The following is a 22142-nucleotide window of genomic DNA, read 5'->3' as shown; positions in this document are numbered from 1 at the left end:
TGTCACAGTGCCCATCTAATCATAATATTACTTATTGAATTTTCCTACGATGCCTTCGAGATGGTACATTTATTCGTTACCGCCATACACTTATCGCATTTCTCTTAGCATTCATACACTTATCGCATTTCTCTTAGCAATCATACACTAATCGCATTTCTCTTAGCAATCATACACTCATCGCATTTCTCTTAGCATTCATACACTTATCGCAATTCTCTTAGCAATCATATACTTATTGCATTTCTCTTAGCAATCATACACTTATCGAATTTCTCTTAGTAATCATACTATTATCGCATTTCTCTTAGCAACCATGTACTTATTGCATCTATCTTAGTAATCATACACTTATCGCATTTCTTTTAGCAATCATGCACTTATCGCACTTATTGTTTAAATACTGTGTTCTAGATCTTCTCATACGCAATGCAGCGGAAGTAAAATATGACACTAGAATATTCATTACTATTATGAATTATTAAATTTCATACAAGGGAATGGAACAATGTTTAGAATATCAATCGACATTAGATATGCCATGCATGTCTGATCATATTTTAATGGGAAATGCATCCTGTAACATTTTGATATATATTATGTACTAATAAATTTTTATCCATCTATGTATTGGTATAAATGATTGTAAAGTAACAAAAAATGTTTGTTGCCTTGGAGCTAGAAGCATTTTAATTTCATCCAATAGACAATACGTTCAAGGAATCCTTTGTACTAGCGTCTAACCATTTTGACGTAAGTCTTTGCCAGATGACCCCTATTCATTTACAAATTGGTCGACGGTGAAAACTTAGAAAAAGTCTGAACTATGACTATAATAAGTAAGTAATTAATTATTAGGCCCTGATAGCGTAAGTATTAAAGGGGTTGTAAAGAGGTTTACACCAATTTGCACCATTCCAATTTTCATTCCGACGTCTGTGGTTCTTGCAATTCCACTAAAACTAACGCGTTTTATGACGTAGGGGATCTACCGGAAACTACTATTAATATCTATGCAGTTCCCCTCTAGTGACGTCATAAAACGTGTTAGTTTTAGTGGAATTGCAAGAACCATAGACGTCGGAATGAAAATTGAAATGGTGCAAATTGATGCTATCAGTGTCCCCGATACATATAAAAAGTTTAGAAAACCTCTTTACAATCCCTTTAAACTGGACAAATAATATAAAAGTAAAAGGATACACATATATTATGACTAATATTATAATCACACTGTTAGAATAGATTATGAAAAGGAAGTTGATTTTGGTTATTTTATACAGTTATCAGGACATTATATTTCAGATAATTCATATTTACGCCAATTTTGTCCGCCATTTTGAAAATTGGTACTGCACCACCATACCATAAAATTCTTCAATATTCGTTTATTTCCGTCTATTTTGCATATGAAAACATCCGGGGTTTTATTAAGTAAAACATAAAATGGTTTATTGTCCCATCGCTACTTACAATGTGAAAACTTTGGAGATTATGTTTGTAATATACAATAAAAAAATTTGTTACCACTACAAGTCTCAGTTTTTTTATGTTTAGATGTTAAGCAGAAACGAGCGTCCATACGAATCTAAAATGCCAACTGCCTTTGAGCTCTTGGGTATTGTTATTTAGATATATTTTCATATATAGAACCTTGTGGAACTTGACCAATGTAAGATATTTTAGTTCCCCTATGAAAGGTTTCTACATATCTAGGCTTTTTCATAAACAGACTCCTGTGGAACTGTAGGCCTACCATTGTAAGCTGCTTTAGTTATGCTTTGAATATTTCCTACATCACCAGCATCTGAGTAGGTTTTGAGTTCTTCCTCATTTTTTAGTGTAAACGAGTAGTTGTTCCTTTCTCCATTTTTACTTCGTTTAAACCTTAAAAGAATATCATTTCACATGGGAAAAGTGCAGTAAAATGTTTATGGATAAACGAAAATTTAGTAATTATACTTAATTTAATGTGGATTTGGATATTCGAGCGGTTTTCTGGTTCTGGTACAAACTGTACTGAAATATATCAATGTACCACCAAACCTGGTTTGGTGGAACTTCATCAATCAGTGAGTCAATGGATTTCAAGTGTATATAAACTGAATTACATTACCGTATGATTCCGAGGAGACATACAGCACCAACTATTATTCCTCCAGTAAAACAACCAATACCAATACCATACGTAATAACTAAATATAATACAATAAATCTTTATCACACAACAGTACTGTTCTCAGATTCATAACACGGGTTCATAAAAACGATATGAACTCGTAATACCCTGTGATATATAGGCTTAATGAGTAAAATTCTTATATTTTTGAAGGAACAATCCGATTTTCATACATTTCTAGTACTACTGAAGACTATTTACATATTTTCCAGACGCAAATCAACCACTAAAAATGGTGCATCTGTCCCTTTAAGTATTCTTAAGAATTCTTCTAACAATTTTATGAACGTGTATTATAGAATGTATTGGACCAGGAAACATGAAAAGAGTCTTTATGATACACAACAAGAACAAAACTAAGGAATTGTACTACCTTTATTCATAAAACTTTTAGTATTCATCAGCTCGACATCGGAATCTTCAGTTTCTCTCAATACAGTGTCAGTAACAAGTAATCCATTGGTTGTATCCACCCTTGATGGTAGTGTTGTGGAAGAAGGCAATTGGATTTATGTTGTTCGTGTTGGCATAAAACTGGTCAATATTAGATTGGAATCTGAAGGGAAACAGAGCTTTGGTAAAATGTTAATCTTTTAGTTTTTTTTCAAAGAGAATTGTATTTGTTGAAGCAAAATAAACGCCAAGTTGTAGAGAAATAAATTTCCTACTTATTCTAAAGGTTTCAACTAATAATATCAAACCGTTTTAAAGCCAAACACCAAAACTAGGTCAAAGCTCTGTTTTCAATTAATTCTTATTAAAAAAAAATTCACTTTGACCAAGTAGATACATAATCCTAATAGCATATTTTAGAAATATTTTCAAGTCTGAATTATGACATTTTTGATAATGAAAATTTACATTCGCCCCTTTAAAGACGGACACAGTAGGGGTTAGAGCGCTAGAACCATATTCTTTGGTTCATCTGAAGATTACAATGTAGGTTGTTGAAATGGAATAGTGTACCATAAAATTGTGTCCGTTATTTAATGTGATCTCTACCCCTAAATGTCGCTAAAGGACTATAAACAAAACAATAGTGGTCGTGGTTGTTAATCTCAGTCGATGTAGCTGGTCTAACAATTTTTTAGATGGTACCCCTTGCCTTCGAAATATCTCATTGCGATATATGTTATGTATGGAAAAACTTATTTGATGATGACGTAATGTCCAAAGTCAACTCTGTTCCATCATTTGTTGGTTTGTATCGTTCCAGTTTCACAATCAAATTCTCTTTGTCTGTAGTAAAGTTTTAGTAAATATCTTCTGAGTATCACAAGAATAGTAGATATGCCATCCACTATAATCAACCCGTAGGCCATACTGACAGCCATTCACTCGGGAGTTACGCAGTTCCACCGTATTTTGCTTATTGTCCATAGATCCAAGGGTACATGAGCAACCGTAGAATCAGATCTAGTTATACCCAAACGAAATTCTGTTGCAACAATTGTGACATTTTGACAAATAGTTATCATGGAACCTAAAATAAAAAGTTTGTCTAAATAAGTTAAATATTACAAAAATTTTGTCTGTGCATAAAAAAGGTAAAGAAAAAAAATGTCATTGGTCCGTAATCACTCTTGAATTCTTGACGGATTTTTCTCAAAATATGGTGTAATTGTTTCTTAAAATTCTTAAAACCCTTTCACATTTTTTTTGGAAAATACTGTAGTTTGATGCAGTTAACATATTTATTTTTTGCGATAGCTAACATTAGATAGCTGTAAAGCTTTACTTACCTATTTGATATATTGGTAATACCAGAACAATGAAACAAGTAAATAGTCTCATTGTTATAACAGTTTGTATCCCGAAGTCACTTGTGTGTGCTTATGGTATTTTTTTAAAAAACGATTTTTAACAATTTTGTCGGTTTTATTCTTGTGATTGCCTTCTTTTATAGATTTAAAAAAAAATCTTCTTTCAGATAAAAGGAAACCATAAATAGTGTATATCCTTCCTTCTTATAAGTGAAAACTATATCTCCCCTGACCCTTGTCTTTCTATTATATTTCAACAAGAATTACTGTTATATTTACACTTGTGACTATTAATATCGCTGCTAAATCGGCAACAACAGCATCTCCATGCGAGAATGAAATCAACCGTTCAAAGAGAACCTCATTGATCTGAATAACCCACAGAGGGAATCAACAAAAAAATTCAATCTCGTATTCACTCAGCGGTCGTGCTAGCCTCCCGAGACCCGGATTGTAAAAAAGTTGGACAAACTGACACTTAATGGGGGGACAACTACCCAGGCTGGATTCAAAATACGGCATTATAGTCGCAATCTTCTCATAGAATGAGAAGGGGTTTCTCAAGAAAATTTTCGAAAAATTGAATTCATTTGGTGCTTTCTGACATATATCTTGGAGCAAACAGGGCTAAATTTAATATTTCTAAATTTGCTGAAAATACAGTGAGGATAGAATACGGAGTGCAAACCATTTTTCATGGGGCAAATGCCATCAACTAAATTATCTAGTGTTTAATGAAAAATTACACTTAGGTGAAAATTAAAAGACACTCGACTTTGATAATAAATTTAACGAGAATCTACACGAAAGCAAGCGCAATACATAAAGAAATATACATGTACATACAAGAAAGGTGAAACAGAAAGATAAATATGATTCATAAGAGGAAGTGACGTAAACCATGTATCGTATGTAGCTTCAGATAGCTCTTTATGCGGTTGTAGAATCCTACTTTTATTCGATTCTTTCAGGCTTCTTAGATTTATATTAGTCTTTGAAAAATATCAAGAATGTTACATACAGTGGCGGCGCCAAGCTCCCGAGATTCGGGGTACAATAGCAGAAATTTGGAATTTTTGAAAACGTTTGAGAAAATCGACTTTGAAGTTTTACCCCAATTTTCAAGAGGAAAATCGCGTATTTTTTGGTTTCGGGAAAAAGTTTGAGACCAAAAGTGCTGTTACTGGCAGAGTTTTCAAGATAGGAAGCTGAAATTTGGAACACAACAACTTCCAATAGGTGTGTACCTTCAGTGCAAATTAGGGGGGTGCAAACCAGTTTTCTAGCGCGCATCCCCTTCTTTTCCCACTGGCGCCACCACTGGTTAAAACTATATTGTTCTTGTAGTCATAAAGACTCAATGCATATAGCTAGACGATTACATAACATTAGAATATCCACAGCAAGTAGCTTTCATAATGTAAACATTGTTATTTGGATATATTTTCATAAACAGACTCATGTGGAACTTGTGGACCAATGTAAGCATTTTTAGTTCTGTTTTCAGGGTTTTCTGTATTACCGGCCTCTGCGTATGTATGAAGTTCTTGTTCATTTCTGAATGTAGTTGAGTAGATGTTCTTCTCTTCTTTTCGACTTCGTCTAAACCTAGAAAGAGTAACATAGTTTCTTGATTTTTATGTGTAAACGCAAATTTGAACTGATACTCACACCTTCCGCGATAGCTTGTAGTCTGGAAAACCTTAGATGTTCTTTTTGGATCAATCAGCGAAGCTATGGAGTTTCGTACGAGTGTTTATTTACTTATACCCCCATTTCACAAAGATTATTTTTCTGTCTCGATAGTACCCGATCATATTTCGGCTGCACTTTTGCAAAAATGTCGGAAACCTGCAGGCTTCAATCTACCGAGGATCGGGTCTAAAAAAGATGAATATGCACGTATATAAACTCAATTATATTACCGTATGATTCCAAGGAGACATACAACACCAACTATTATTCCTCCAGTAAAACAACCAATACCAATACCATACGTAATAACTAAATATAATACAATAAATGTTCAATCGCATCGAATCCTTACTCTTCTAGACACCTTTTTTATTATGAAATACTTTACCAATTATGACTGATTCCTCATAATAAACATAAAAAGACTGATATGCAAAAGTATTTGTATACCTGCAGTGTCAGTTACAACTAATCCATTGGTTGTATTAGTAGTTGATGGAAGTGTTGTGGTAGATGATGTCCATTGTGTTGTAGATGTAGGCTGATGGGTTGATGTTGTAGAAGAAGGCTGCTGGGTTGATGTTGAAGTAGAAAGCTGCTGTTTTGTTGTTGTTAGTGTTGGTTTAAAGCAAGTCAATGTTAGATTAGCATCTGAAGAGAATTAGAGATTTAGTATCATAACGTCATTTGTTTGGGTGTCGACGTGTTCAATGTATAATATGTATCTAATTTTAAATGATATGAAATAAAAATATCAATGATATGAATCTCTGTAATATTTATACCCCTTTCGCACTGCACAATAGGTTTGTTGAATTCCGTTATAATACACGTTCTATATGGTCATATGGGGTTACCTGATGATGACGTGATATTCAAAGTAAACTCAGTCCCATCTTTAAAATAAATAGTGCATATCGGCTTGGGGTCACAAAAGACATTCGCATATATTTGCATATATTTTATGGCCATTGTAACACGAGCTTAATACGCCTTATGAATGGACGAAAGGAAGGGCTCAATTATATTTCGTAAAAAAACAAATATAATAACCTGATAATGACGTGATATTTGAAGTAAACTTAACTCCATCATTTGTTGGTTTGTATGGTTCTACTTTGAAATTAAAAATCTCTGTGACCATGGTAACAGTTGTAGTCCAAGACTTCTTAGTATCACAAGAATAGTAGGAGTGCCGTCCTTCATATTCAACTAGAAGTCTATACTGACAGCCATCTAATGGAGCGTTACTCACTTTTACTTTATTTGTCTTATTATTTGTAGATGCAAGTGTGCAGGTACAGTCGGCAAAATCAGATTTAGATCTACCCAAAAGAAACTTTGTCGCAACAGTTGTGAAATTTTGACAGATGGATACCATGGAATCTAAAAAGAAAATTGTGCTCACAATGATCTGGATAAAACCTCATAATGGTTCCAGCTATATGGAGGTATAACGTTGCCAACATTGTTGATTCTGTTCCAGCTAAAAATACCAATGTTGTCATTACAAAATGCATTTGTCAATGCTGCAAAGTTTAATTGTCGATATGTAAAAATCCAAAATGTATAAGTATTCTCTAAAATCCAATGAAATGCTACATGAATGCAGATAACATTTTACACTTTGCATTAGACACTTTGCATCATACACTTTGCATAAAAAACTTTACATAATCGAACATATACCTTATATGGAATGATGACGTATTCATTTGCATACGTAAAAAGAAAGCGGAAATCTACGGAAATTTATAAATATGCGTTAGTAATAAATTCTTCCTGACGGTCAAGGTCGGTACTAACGAAAATAATATTACCACGAGTGTCTTCCAATGCCCACTTTCATGGCTCATGCACAAGGAAACTAAAATTGAAAACTTTTAAGATCGTACTTGTTAAATTTCTTTATCTTAAAGTTTAGAGTAACTTCCTTTATTACCGTCATTAACCGTCAGGAAGAATTTATTGCTCATGCACATTTATAAATTTCCGTACTATTCCGTCGTCTTGACGACATTGATATTTTACAGTTGCAACAACATCGGCAATTTTGGCAACGTTATAACTCCATGCAACCCAGATCAGCACCTCCAGACGATGGCAGGCCAGACCAGGCAAGACAACAGCTTAAGAAAATCTTGATTAGGTCGATAAAATTTTGGACATGGGTAAATGCAAAATAATGCAGTTTGGACAGATCGAACGTTTTCTATTGACAGAACATTCTAATTAAACATTCTTTCCTTTTTTCATCAGCTTCCATTTTATTATATTTTATCAGTGACGTCTGCTTTAGCAAATCAAATTTCTACCCTTTCCAGCGCTGGCATAATGTAACGCGGTGTTTATCTGGTTAGGTCTAAAAGTTAATTTATAGAACGTTCAAGAGGGCTGTCGGTAGACCCTAAGTGAAGTAGCTATATTAAAAATAAAGGCTGATAAAATGCAGAACGAACTTTTTGTCTTAATTAAGATTTTAGACTGTCGGAAGATTCAATTTATCAATTAAAAGGGCTGACCGTCCTGCAATTCCTAAAATGTTTTAGTTTTGTTATAATTCTTTTAAAATTATTGACTTTACAAATCTTAAAAAGCCCTACAACTCCAACAATTTAGAAAAATGCATTTATTCTGAATGTGTCCTGATGAATTTGGCCATTATTGTTCAGATTATACAGTGGAGGGCAATTGGACATATTTATTGGTTGTGACAAACGTGTGATTGTTATAGCCATTAATAATTGTGACTATGGAACCCTGAAAGACACGGAATTTAAAGTTTTTTGTTAGTTACTATAATTTTCAAATCGGAGGACTTGCCCTTAAAGTTCGGTTCCCTTATTTTCATTTATTTATATATGTATTCCATTATTGAACGGCTAAAACTTATATAAATCGAAAGCAGAGGTATTCTAATGATTGTGAAAAGTCACTTAATAAACATAATCAGGTCTCAGAATTTCCATTTCCATGTGTGACTTTTTACAGCCGAACATTACCAAAACAGCCAAATACCAACCGAAAGGTTTTAAATTTCAATGGTTATGTTTCTAGGGAAAAGACGATGTTTTTTATTTTCTAAATACACAGTGTATCTAATTACATTATTCCTAACTTACAAATATGTCTTTTAAACATGGTTTGGCTAACAATTTGTTATACGAGAATGTGGCTAGATTATCACAATCTATTCTAGTCAGAAATCTATTTTTAGCTTTTTCAATCGCATTTCAGTCAATTTAATCCCCAAGCTTTTCTACATCCTCACACAATCTTAGCACTCAAGAGTACTTGATTTATTCGTTAGAAACATCAATTACAAGAACAAGAAAAATAAGCAATGGCAGATTTAATTTGCCCTGATGTCTTAAACCTGTATTCCAAGCTTAATACGACACCCCAAAACAAAAGTACTTAAACAGACACAACCGAACAGTTGATATCATGGTATTGAGGTATTCGATAAATGATAATAAGTCTACTTACCTGAAGCCGCGACAGAACACGAAAAAAATATGATGAAAAATAACTGGGTACGATAAACCATTACCATCCTGAATTAAGATTGATTTCAATTAATTTTAAAAGTTGGTTATCTTCCGTTCGAAAAGGAAATATTCTTTTGGTTTCCTACTTTAATACTGTATCTTTTCATTTGCAATACGTCAAATTTAATCTTGAAAAACAAAAGTGAATTAGTGTAACAAACGTGTAAGCGTCATTTATGATGACAAAAAGAAAAATTCACAAAATTATATTGAAACGAAACGAAACAAATTTTGGCTATGCAACTAATGAAATTCGGATACGACCCACAAACTACACTAATCTGCTCCTTTTCCATCTTTAGGTACCGGATTTTTTATTTAAACCTGCACACCCTGGTCTTCGTTATCAAACCATTCCATTATCATAATCGTTCTTTTGATGTCGGTACTTCCGACCATCACCTCTGCTGGAATAATGCTTATCAAGGCTATACCATTCAAGCACATGTCAAAAGATGAGATCTGTTTGTCTGAATTGGTTCACTCCACAAGTATATTTACGTACATAAACATCACGTGTATGTTGACCGTGGTACAATTTGTTGTTCTAATTGGCAACGGACCCAGAGAAAACGTGTATTAGTACGAACGATCTCGATGTCATCTTTATGGAGAATTTACAATAGTTCTTATTTTTTTATATTTTTTTATTCTAGATAATTGTTTTTTCTGTGTACATGTTTGAGTTTTTTGTTTGTTTTAGACCTACAATAAAATCATAAAAAGAACCCTGTTTAGTTAACTAACTTACACTGGACCTTCCTATAACAACTGAAACAAACATAATTGGACACCAAGTGATTACTATATAGAGATCACCGTCCATTTTGCATAAAATCTATTATCTGGCATTATGAAAGTTCTGACAGAACATTTGGCAGAACAGTAACAATCACCGGTATGAAATATTCAACCTTCAATCATACACTTCATTCAAATTGTTTTGCTTGGTTTTCAATTCTTTCTTACGAGATAATTCCGTCCTAATCTCCCATGAATTGTCCTCTAAAATGTTTACAAACTAGAAACAACCCCCTTTCGATAACAAGGACAGTAACTCATTAAATATTTTTCGATTTTTTCAAATTTTTGAATCCCTTCTCGATTCATGATATACAATTTCCCTAAATTTCATTACTATCTATCTATAATATTGTGCCTTTTTCAATATTTACCAGTTAAAAATTGAACGTGTTTTGAAGAACAAGGGAAAGAACTCAACTCAAATATTTTCCTTCTTTGTTGATAAGGTTAATCCTTGGGTGATAATAAATAATTTCTCAAAGTTTGGTCAGTCAGGAAAAATTAAAAACAAAGAACAAGGGCAATAACTCATACGAATGATTTTTTAAGAATTATTCCTTCTATTGTTTAAGTATTGACGGAAGGCTGACGGACTGCATGGGTGACGCCAAAATAGTATTTTACTTTAATTAAAATAAAGATATAGTTAAGAAGCGTTCAGTGATATATTTTGGTAAGTGACCGTAGGATTGCTTGTTCTGTTTTCTCCTGTGGAATTAGGGGCTTCTAGTGCTTCTCCTATAGCAGTCTCTTCTACTGTACGTGTATTCCCGATGACTCCACTACTAGGTGTTATACTGGTATACCCATGATCTTCTTCTCTAATTGTAGAAGTAGAGTACATCTCATTCTTCTCATTTCGTTTCTTACGAAACCTAAAACAGCAATTGGATGTTCTAGACTACTTATTTCAAATACGACACATATTGGCGATGAAATTGTCTGAAAGACATAAAAAGAACTATCTATTATTTGAGCGCCAGGTTTTCCCTGTTGGTGATGCAGACCGGAGTGGCTGGCCAGTGACACGCGTCAAGTCGTTCGAATAGAGCAATAAACCGAACCCCCATGTGATAAAGGCTGTGCTCGTTGGGCCGTCGTAGTGCAATCAATTTTTGAGCACATAGACAATGCTAACTACGTTGGTAGCAAATATTTGACTAGTTTTGCAAACTGATAAAATTCATACCATTGTAATCCTAATACTGCTACAATACCAAATACTATTCCACCAACAAAACAACCAACTGCTATTCCTACTGTACCATCTGAAATTGATAGATGTATATTATACTTGCTCGAAAGGTTGGGCGCATTACGGGCCTAAATTCTCCACTGGATGCATGGAAAAAAGGAATTTTTTGTCTACATATATAGTTTTATTTCCCAATAGGTGATGTCGGTTTAGAGTCTTTTCACAGTTGTATAGTAAATAGAGGGTTACCGTTTTCTGGCGATTTATGTTTCAGTTGTTCTGTATTCAGTGTTGTTTGTTCATCTGAATTGGTTGTTATAATGATATTCTGTTGATGAGAACTTGATGATTTTGATGTTACTTGTTGAAGTTGAGTGCTTTCAGTCGATGTATTTGACACCATTGTTTTAGACTGAAAATTGGTTGGTATTGGTGTAGTAGGTATCGAAGTAATGATTGTAGTAGGTAGCTGTGTAGAGGAACTTTCTAATGTCGGTACGAAACATGACAACGTAAGATTTGTCTCTAAAATATTAAAACGGAATTGAATGAATTAAAAATTAAAATTCAAGTCGAACTGGTCGATTTATCCAACAGTGGCTCTCTTTCTCTGTATCAAATGATAATTTTATCATGGTTTAATCTCATGCTGAATGTAAGGGCATCACCACTACTTTAGATTCATGTATCTATGAATATAAGTAACACAATTTGACCTATCATCTAAACTCGAATATAAGTACTATTGTCTGAGCGAATCAAAAAGTTTTTTGAATTGTTTCTATATCTTTATGAGAATTGGAATATCAGCGTCAAAATAGTAATGTTAGTTCATTTCACTCCTATAAATTTCAACCAAAAAAACTCTGAAAATTGTCCACTGTTAAAAATTTTGAAGACATAATTATGTGCTCATGTTTATATTTTGTCAACGAAATAACATTCTAAGACAAACAGTACTAGTTTGAGGCTGCTATTCCAATTCTCATAAAAATTAAAAAATTTTAAAAACTCTTCACTTGTCTCAGACAATAGTAGTTTCTTATCTCCAAGTGTCGTTCCTGCAGCTAAGATATGAGCCCAATGATACATTCAGGGTCTTTATTTCTAGATGTGTTGAACTATTTTCGTTGTTACATAGGTACATGCAATAACAATTACTGCTCTCCAATTACTGGCTACTGTGCCATTGTGTCAATAAGTTGAACACAATTTTGCTGATAAGATAACCTTGTTGTCACATGTTTACCGTTTGTTCATTGAACGAACTTACCTGGCATTGAAATGATATTAATGATAAATGTTGTCATTTCACTGTTCCTATGATATCGTTCTAGATTTAATTTGATTGTCTCTGATGTTATAGTATGAAATAAGGAGGTAGAAGAATAACACGAAACAAAAGCAAATTTTGTATTGAAGTAAAATCCGAGTTTATATCCACAGCCTGATATGGAGGTCATGTTAAAATAAACCTGAGTAAAAGTTTGTTCTGTAGATTTCAATAAACAGGTACAATTTATAGGATCATAATGTAGTCTATTCAGTTGATAATTGGTAGCAGTGTATGTGTCATTTTTACACATTGAAACTGGTCCACCTGGAATAATCAAATACAAATTGATCTGATTTCATAAAAGTTATTGTATCTTTCACAGAGGCATAGTTATATGGAAGTTCTCTGAAACACGATCTGTTCAGATCTGATCAACAACCAATCCTGTCATTGTGGATACTTCAAAGAGTGACCAACGAAATGTTCTTCTCCGGAATGTGCCAGGAAACATAAATCTAGATATTTCAACGATATTTTGGGTAGACAGAAATTATACGTCACACAAAGTTGTCAAATGTACCGAGATACCTTAAAGTCCATAAAAGCTACTAAAAGTGGGTAAGAAATATATAAACCTTTTAAAATAAATTAGAATACAAGATTGGATGTTATCTATTTTGGGGTATCTTGCATTCTATTAGACTGAGATATACATTGGGAGGACTTGTACTGCTCTTGTATACCACTTTCATAATCGTTTTCGGGTGCAAGGGTCAGCAGCGATTAGTCAGGGGCATCTCATGGCATGAAAATATACCATTTTCTGTCCAATCTACCGTATTAACATTTCAACCACTTTTTTTCTTTTTTTGTGTGTGCACCGTTTGCTGTTTTGAGCTTTTTGTTTTGTAGCCTATACAATTGTATGAAATAATGGAGATGGTATTTTTGTAAGTTCTTGTGACTTTACACAAACTAAACAAGGTTAGGTTCAATACAGTATGCTTCTGGGTAAATATGTATACACGTATAATTCACCATGTCATAAGAGTGTATTTAGAAACATTAATAGTGTTATTTCATGAATATAAGTGTAGGTGAATTTTATCGATGTGTAAATATAAACGCGGTTTATTATCATGTGACAAGATTTAAACTCACCAGTTATAATAGTCAAACTGGACAGCAACAATATCAAAATCATGTTTTCAAATTCCCCTTCCTTCCTCAGCTAGCAGCCACATTCTATTTATCACAATAATTAGTATCGTACTCCAATACATAAATATATTCACACAACAGAACAGGTTTGTACAGATGAAATTATGAATAAACGTAGTCTATATTACATGAATATAACTTCCTAGTTCGATATACATATTTAAAGGTAATGTTAAGGTGTTTCTACAATTGGTGGGAAACACTGTGCCTTAATATTATGTTTATCTATCTAGGTTGAAATATTAAAGCCAGGTAATGGTTGCGTCGGTCGTTCATTTTTTTTTATTTTAATGTATTTAAAAAAAACAGCAAGATAACGTCACCCACTAATAAAGGGACATAATTCAAACTTTACAATTTCTTTTCTTTTTTATGAATCTCGCTACGTAGCGTTTAATTTAAGATACCACTACTATTCACGAAACCCGTCTTCATTAGCCCACAAGGTGCAGAAAAGTATGACGTTAAACTCCATTCATTTAATTTTACTTACGATTCATCAAAAGATAGCTTGCAAGCCAAAATGAAGGAAGTAAAACTATGTTATTTTTATTTCATCGAGAGCTTAACACCTTAATATCATTCAATATTCTATTTCATATTTTTGAATTTTCATGATATTCAATAGGGTTCACCCTTGGGTATTGTGCATCCTTTTGTGATTACGAGGCAGAAAATCAACCATGCTTTCCAAAACATTGGCTACAGCTCATGTTTGATATAATTCAAGTATATTTATATTTTCGATTATTCACAAGGTTTCGTCAAAATCAGCCAGGAAATTAAACATAGTAAAAAGTTTGAAAGAAAAGGGCAATAACTCATGAAATATTTTCGATAAGTTTTATCGTTTGTGTCATCAAAAAAATAAAATAATGACGGTTTACGACGTAATGGCAATAATATAGAGGATTTTTTATATAGTACTTTGCCGTTAGCAATAATGTACACGTTTCAACACAGTGGTGGTGTAGAGGTAACAAAGAGAAAACCGTATAAGTCCAGTAGACCAACAGAAAAATCTCTTACGCTACTAAATCCTTATAAGATGAGTACCACGGAGCTTGCATCACACGAGCCAGGACTTGATCAGCTACTGGAATAACACATTTATGATGTCACTGTGCGATTTGGCTTGTAACATAGACATCTATCGGAGTATTCACAAAGGTAATATTATTATTGGTACATATATTGAGCTTTTCAAACAGAGTTCCAATATATTCTATACCGTTAGATAACATGTAAATACGGATTGTTTGTTACATTTTGGTAAGTGACCGATGGATTGTTCTTTGTTCTGTCTTCTCCCATGGAACTGGTATTATTGGAGGTGTGTGCAGTCTCCTCTGTGGTATTACGGTCCTCGACCCCAGTACCTGGAGTTATGGTGGCATACGCATGATCTTCTTCTCTAGTTGTAGGAGGAGAGTACATCTCATTCTTCTCCTTTCTTTTCCGACGAAACCTATAATAGCAACATCAATATTCGAAGTCGGATTTCTGGAATACAAATTCTTACAACCTTTTACGACACATTGACAAAAGAATTGTTTTAAAGGGAGAAGTTCGCCATTTTCGGAAGTTAATTAAACCTTGGGACTGAAAAAAAACGGGAATTCTTCCGCTAAAATAATCAGCAATAGTATTCATAGCTAACCATCAAAGTTTTAGCGTTCCTATTGAACGAGTCGTCTTTATAAGACTCTCAATTTGAAGAGCGGTTAAAGACTTGATAAATCAAAGTATTGTACAGCGATGTCATTACTACTTTATCTTTTAGACCTTAATAAACCTTGGAATAAACTTGTAAACGAAATATTATATAAAAAGTGAAATTTCTAGTCAGAGGTATGTTTAAGGGATTATGTAATTATAGTACTTCTGCAGACTGAGATACGTTGATAGCAAGATTTACAAAATGATTAAATTCTTACCAATGTATTCCTAATACTGTAACCAAATATTGTACATGCACTACGTAACTCTAGCTCATACAAGATAGTCCGAAACATCTGCCTCTATTCCAGCCTCTGGTGGATATTTTGACAGTTGTCCGCTGGAGTAGTGTCAGAAGAAAAAGACCCCGTTTGTTGGGAAAACCTTATATAGTGGATGATGTGCTGCGTGCGTGAAAGGGTTGAGGGGATTTAGTATTAACTTACCACCGAGCAAACTCTATCCTGCCTCTCTACATGGTTCAATGATTTGAAGAGAAGGAACTAAGTGACGAGTTTCATTTTATAAGGAAATTCACGGTTAATGATTTTTTCAGATTTCATGTATTATATTGGTCTATTTTTATATACAAGTCACTGTGTAACAAGTAATTTGATTCTTAGGATGACATTACAACCTTTACCAAGTATACCCTTCCATCTCATTAAAATTAAGTTTTAAAGTTGTCTATAATTATTGTAATCTTAAATGTTTTCTACCAAAGGCCTGTCTCAAATGTAGTATTTTAAACCAATCAAAGCATCTCATGTAAAACCCGAATCTTCGGTAAATAAAGAAGTGTGGGATGATATCGAAACCGAAACACAATTTGATTGGTTTCAAATACTTTTTTGGTTACTGGAATTGTTTGCTTGTACGGATTTTATTCATATCAACCTTGTTGAACTGCTCGCTGAACCAGATATGTAACAATAATGCTACGGTATATCAATGCAAGAGACATGACTATGTTGATGAAATGTTGTCATATATCCAGAAAATCTGAAACAGGTAGAGCCTTCTTTTTTATATAAAATATAACATTGTAGGACAGGAGAAATCCTCTTTTACAGCTATCTGGACATTTTCAAATGTGAAATTTTTAGAACCATTTACTTTATAAAAGGATATGGAAAAACTGTTCTTAATCCTAATCATTTTTTTAATTTATAAAGAGTATATTATTCATTTGGAAAAGTATTACATGCATTACGTATAAATTTCAAGCATAAATTATTTTGAACTGGTCATATAGTTCTTGTGGACTAGCCGTTGAAGATATCATTGGGATTGGCGTTAATACATGTATTTCACAAAGTAAAGCAAGGTTTTGTTGAATTTTGTTCGCTCATATTTTTCACAATACCATCGCTTCCTTCTGTGAAAGGGAATGGTTTCGTCCCATTTTTGGTCTGTAAATAAACTATCACCTCCTTCTTACACGTCATTGGGGATACTTTCAATCTGTTCTGTTAGAGTGGTTACTGAACTAGTACGTCTATCACTGGAATGCTCGCCGTAACTTGAGCTTCCAAGAGAATTTTTTCTGTAACTACTGGACCGCGAATTGCTTTCTTTATGATTTACAATACTGGAATAGAAACAACAAATATTATGACTTGATTTCTCGTTGCAAAATATAATTTTTCTGTCAGCATTAATAAGCTATAATAGTCGAAGACGTTTTAAATAAAGACAACAGGTGAGTGGAGAAGGAATGGTGAAGAAATTTTTCTATTTCTAGGACAGCAAGCGATGTGTTAACTTCTGGGAAAAATATTCATCTTTTATTCTACATGTTGGATCCCTTATATAATGGTTGGGACTTATTAATTATGGTAACAAAAGAAACAAACCTTACCATAAAACCATCACAATTAGGGAGATAATCCAAATAGCACCTCCAATCAAACCACCCAGGATTCTTACATCTGTAAATAAAAAAACACAGCAATCAATCCAAAACGTTTGGTTTCGATTGAGATGTCTTATTTGGTAGAATGGTGTTTGTATTGTTTATTCTGCAAGGAACAATAACTGTCTTTGGAAGAAAAAAAAGACAGTTGTTGAAACTTTCTTATGATCCATCATGTGAAATTGGTAATGTTCAAAATCCTAATATCTGATGTTGGTGATATTTCCACACGATACTGCTGGCAAAAAAGATTTATCATTGGCACTAACAAAACCCAGTATTGCTACAATTGGCGCAAATAACAAACCACATTTTATAAAAATACCATTACCACCAGAAACCCTCCGCAGAAATGATCATTCATCGAGTGTGACGAACTGAATGGAATAACACTGAAAATATAAATCTCACACTTACATATTTTTCTACCGATTGCACTATTTTTTACTACATTTGTAGTCTCTTCCACTGTAGTACAATTGTGATTATTATCCGCATGTATACGATTACAGCTTATATTCATATCTAATAAAAAAAAATAGATAATGGCCGTTATTAGTGTCGGTTCAGAGGGTTACTGGGCTCATGCACAAAGCGAAACAAGCTAATTGGGTACTGAACATTTACAGTTCTACCAGTCATATTCCTGTCGGTTTGGGTAATATTACAACCTTCAGGTTGAGAAATCCTCACGTCCGCCCCACCAAAAGAAAAAATTGTGCACCAACCTCCATCCTGTGAACTAAGTAATATAGTTGATCTTGACGTATTCTGACAATCTACTGATTTCAAGATGACTTTTCCTACTCCTTCCAGTGTATAATTAAAAATTGTAGTGTTACCAGTATGAAAATGCTCAGTACTGTTGTTATAGACAACAACAAAACAACTGATGCTGAATATCCTTTCTATTGATAATGTTATTAACTTTCCAGAAGCTGAGGTTACAGAGCAGGAACAATCATTACAAGTGTGTGGTAATTGTAAACTTGTTAAATTAGTCATCTCTGTTTGATTTTTACACACCATCATAGCTAAAATATAAAAATATAAATTGTAATCACAGGTTTTGTGTATCTATAAGTGTTAAATTTGATGAACAAAATAATTATTGTGGATAACCTATGTTTTAATTAGAGGAAAGCTTGATTGATTTGCTCTCAAAGAGCTATGATCTGAACCTAATTAATGTGTTGTTTCATACAGTTGCTGTCAAAGCCAATTTTAAAGGTGTTTTTTTCCATTTTCCATTAATTGAATCACAAACGAAAAATCAATGATATAAGCTTACTGATGCTATGGGAATATTGCGATGATGAAAATACACTTATCTCCACGCTTATTCCTATTCTATCTTGTAGAATGCTTATTCCGATTTTACGTCTCCGTATACAACAAATTAGAGGAAAGTAACGTCATATCCGACTTTAGTAAAGTGTTAAAACAGTTAAAATGGTAGACGGTTGTTTCCAAAAAGGAAATGTATGTAAAATGATATTCCTGTAGCGTCAGTTAGCTTGCATCATTGATTTTTCGTCTTCGAAGCATTTAAGTCAAAAAATTGTTATATCAAAGACAAGATACTTACTTGATTCAGTACATGCCCAACATAAACATAACACTACGATAATGTTCATTGATGCTATCATTATCATTATTACGATTTCCACATGACTTCATCACAAATAATGTTTTCAGTAAATATAACATATATAACAGACATCATAGTATTGGGTAGCCTACCTATCTTACCCAGGCTCTTATTTGGAACATTGGACCTTAAAACACAATCAAAATAGCCAATACTTTTGATTACTGGAGACTTCGTCACTTCAAAACGTTACAAATACACGTTATTTCTAAACTGTTTTAAAATATTGCATTTCTCGAAATCACTTCCCTGTCTTTAGTAACGTTAGGCTACTATTGTACATTTCAATCCATGCAGAGCGTAAGTCATTAAGCTTTGATATCAATTTCCAAGCAGACATGTATAATCTATTCTGGTCTAAACATGATCCATATGAAACTACATGTGGTTCTTAGATGGAAAAACACACGAACGTAGTTCACAACCATTTTGAATCTCTACCTTGACTTAATGAGTCGAATTTTTAAGAAGTCTGTAATATTTCAGCAAAATCACTTGGCTTTAATGTTATTTGAAGGTGTTGCTGAAGTATTAAGTCGAGCTAGTGATTCGAAATGGCTTTGGACTATGTTCGTGTGTGATATTTCCATATAAGAACCATACGTAGTTTCGTATGAACATGATCTTGCTATACCTTAATGTAGTGTAAAAATACAAGATAAGGTCGTTCAGACCTCGTGTACCGAAGTCATAAGGATGTTGGTTCTAGTTCACCTCATAATCATACGGGTTTAGATTGGAACTTTTGCAGACAACGATAAAAACAACGGCATTTTACTCTATATGCAAAGGTTGTACATGTATACAGTATTCCAAAATTCTTTAGTTTTTCATACAATACCACACTTCACTATAATATGGAATCCATAATCCAATTGTCATGCCGTAAAAATTACTGATTTCGTTTAACGAGGATAGTAGGTCTATTTTGAAAATTATATATATACATCAAAAATGAATCGATTACCGTTAACTGACAGAGACTAAAAACTTGACTAAATCAATAATAAATCACGACCCATGACGAACTCAATAATCCAAGCTGGACATTCGAAAGGCCATAACAACTGGGTCAATTTGGATGAATTGATTTAACATAAAGATCCGGTTTGTAAACTAGGATAGAAGCAGCTGACGGAACCCGCCAAACAGATATTGATTAGATAGTGACAATCGCTGGATATCTCGGTCGAATTGGTAACTGTCTTTAGAGTGGTTTCAGAACAGTGAAAACGATACGACAGACAGCTAATTTACACAAACAGTGAGATATATTGCTCTTTCTGTATATAAGCGTATTTAAAAAATGAGCTAGTAGAGCCCCACATCAACAAATGGACTACCGTGAAAGCATAGAGCTATGGTGAAAGTTACGCTACGGCTCTGCACGTTAATGAATGGCAGCCATTATTTACCGGAAATATGCCAATATCGTCACGTGATCACGCGATTCTTGTAGATATAACATTAGAGACTGGTCGTTTGGGACTATCAGTGTTTTTAAAAAAAAGTCAATAAAAACAAAAACTTCGTAAGATACGGATCCAAAATGATAATAAAATGTATAATAGGATAACCAATATGCATTAAATACATAAGTATGTGCCAGGTTTATCTCCCAAAGTCTCTAAATTTAAGGACTATATTTAGGTCGCAATATTACTATCACTTGACAAATCACTGCTGTATACCGGAAGTAAATGAATTTCACAGATTCAACTTTGTAGAAACTGTAGAGGATTGCGGCATGCCATATCAGTTGTGCAGTATACTTTTTAGAACAAAATTCCCCAACCTTGTTCGCCATGGAGATAGTCACGACAGCATTAAGATCAAAACCGTTATTGGTATATTTCCACACCAAGTTACTAAGTTACTGATAGTGACAATACTGGTTATCTAAACCATTTTCTCGAGAAATTCATAGAGGCAATTACAGCGAGAATGGTCATAATTGACGTCATAACTTTTTTTTCGTCTTACGATTGCACAAAATACTTATAAATACTCAATTTAAAACCAGGTTTAGAATGTTATTATTTTATGATTGGTTAATTGGAAGTAAAACATTTGATCACTTATTGGCTGCTGAAATAACTGGACAGAAGCATAACAACTATTTCATTTTCCGTTTTGTCCATTATAACAGACAATTTGAATTAAAAATTAAACAAAATAATTTACTATTTACAAACATACACACATAAAAATTAGTCGTTCTGTCCCATGTCAGATTAGTATTGTGTCCTAATACACGGAATGTGTATAACAGATTGTAAAAAACGGAACGAAAACTATTAAATTTGGATTTATAATCGGTAAGAAAGTATTTTCAAAATAGGGCTCACAAAGGAAAAAATAATGTTTTAAACGAAATAATTATTGCTTCAAATTCAATAATATTCGTCCAATGTGTAAAATCTAAGATCCATAATAACAGCAACTTCTTGTTCTTGCAACTTCTTGTTCTTGAGATAAGATGAGATGGTTAATGTACATAATTGTTTAATATCGAAGGTTGTAGCCAATTCAGTCTGTTGAGAGTTAATCCTGAACTTTGTGGAAACTGACAGAAGGCTCCTCTGTCCTTCGAGACAAGTTTGTTTCTCTGCCGAAGTCTGCATAAATGTGGATATCATTTGAATAAACATGCGGTGAGTGATATATTATGTCGTCATCGGATGTTTTCTTCTTCATCATCTTCTTCTTCTTTCTTATACTGAAATGTACGAAAGCAATACGTTAAATGGTTATAAAGAAGTCCTCAGAGTTAACAAAGGCAATCGTGTGTAAAATTTAATTTTGAACATCAAAAATTCTTGTCTGAATCTTGAACTTTCAAAATACGAACCCGGATTACACCGTGGCTCACATGCAATTTCATTGCGAAAACCATCAACACTTACTGGTGAATAATTACAACAAACAGAACTACGATGACAATGCTTCCAACCACGCAACCAAGAGATACGCCTATTATGATATCTGAAAAAAACAGATTATGCATATGATAAGATCATACAGACTATATAAATAAATAACCTTATCACTCATTCTTCCCTTAACCTCGAACTATCCATATTATTTTTTGTTAAACGAAATATGTTAAGCAATTCCGAACAAGCACAGTGGAGTTTATAGGAACATCAGGTGAGGGGGGGGGGGGGGGGGGG

The 22142-nt window shown here is 33.5% G+C and overlaps 3 protein-coding genes across 3 annotated transcripts in view; all 3 read right to left on the bottom strand.

Moving 5' to 3' along the window:
* Window positions 1–5372: 5372 nt before the first annotated feature.
* LOTGIDRAFT_169916 (hypothetical protein) lies at window positions 5373–9193 on the bottom strand (the record flags this gene model as incomplete). The annotated part of the gene is made up of 4 exons (XM_009068537.1): window positions 5373–5550; window positions 5868–5946; window positions 6088–6288; window positions 9127–9193. 4 exons carry the CDS (start codon window positions 9191–9193, stop codon window positions 5373–5375), a joined length of 525 nt encoding a protein of 174 aa, XP_009066785.1.
* Window positions 9194–10638: 1445 nt separating this feature from the next.
* LOTGIDRAFT_169915 (hypothetical protein) lies at window positions 10639–18973 on the bottom strand (the record flags this gene model as incomplete). The annotated part of the gene is made up of 9 exons (XM_009068536.1): window positions 10639–10867; window positions 11182–11260; window positions 11437–11712; window positions 12461–12787; window positions 15064–15152; window positions 16845–16994; window positions 17265–17334; window positions 18047–18352; window positions 18907–18973. 9 exons carry the CDS (start codon window positions 18971–18973, stop codon window positions 10639–10641), a joined length of 1593 nt encoding a protein of 530 aa, XP_009066784.1.
* Window positions 18974–21643: 2670 nt separating this feature from the next.
* Window positions 21644–22142, bottom strand: part of LOTGIDRAFT_169914 (hypothetical protein) — a gene marked incomplete at both ends in the record, with an annotated part of 3009 nt that continues 2510 nt past the window's right edge. The window contains 2 exons of the mRNA XM_009068535.1: window positions 21644–21688; window positions 21876–21954. Coding sequence (XP_009066783.1) covers window positions 21644–21688; window positions 21876–21954 — 124 coding nt within the window. The remainder of the gene's footprint in view (window positions 21689–21875; window positions 21955–22142) is intronic.

The sequence above is a fragment of the Lottia gigantea genome (assembly GCF_000327385.1).
Source record: "Lottia gigantea unplaced genomic scaffold LOTGIsca_90, whole genome shotgun sequence".
Lineage (NCBI taxonomy): Eukaryota > Metazoa > Mollusca > Gastropoda > Lottiidae > Lottia > Lottia gigantea.
This window is presented reverse-complemented; position numbering and strand designations above follow the sequence as displayed.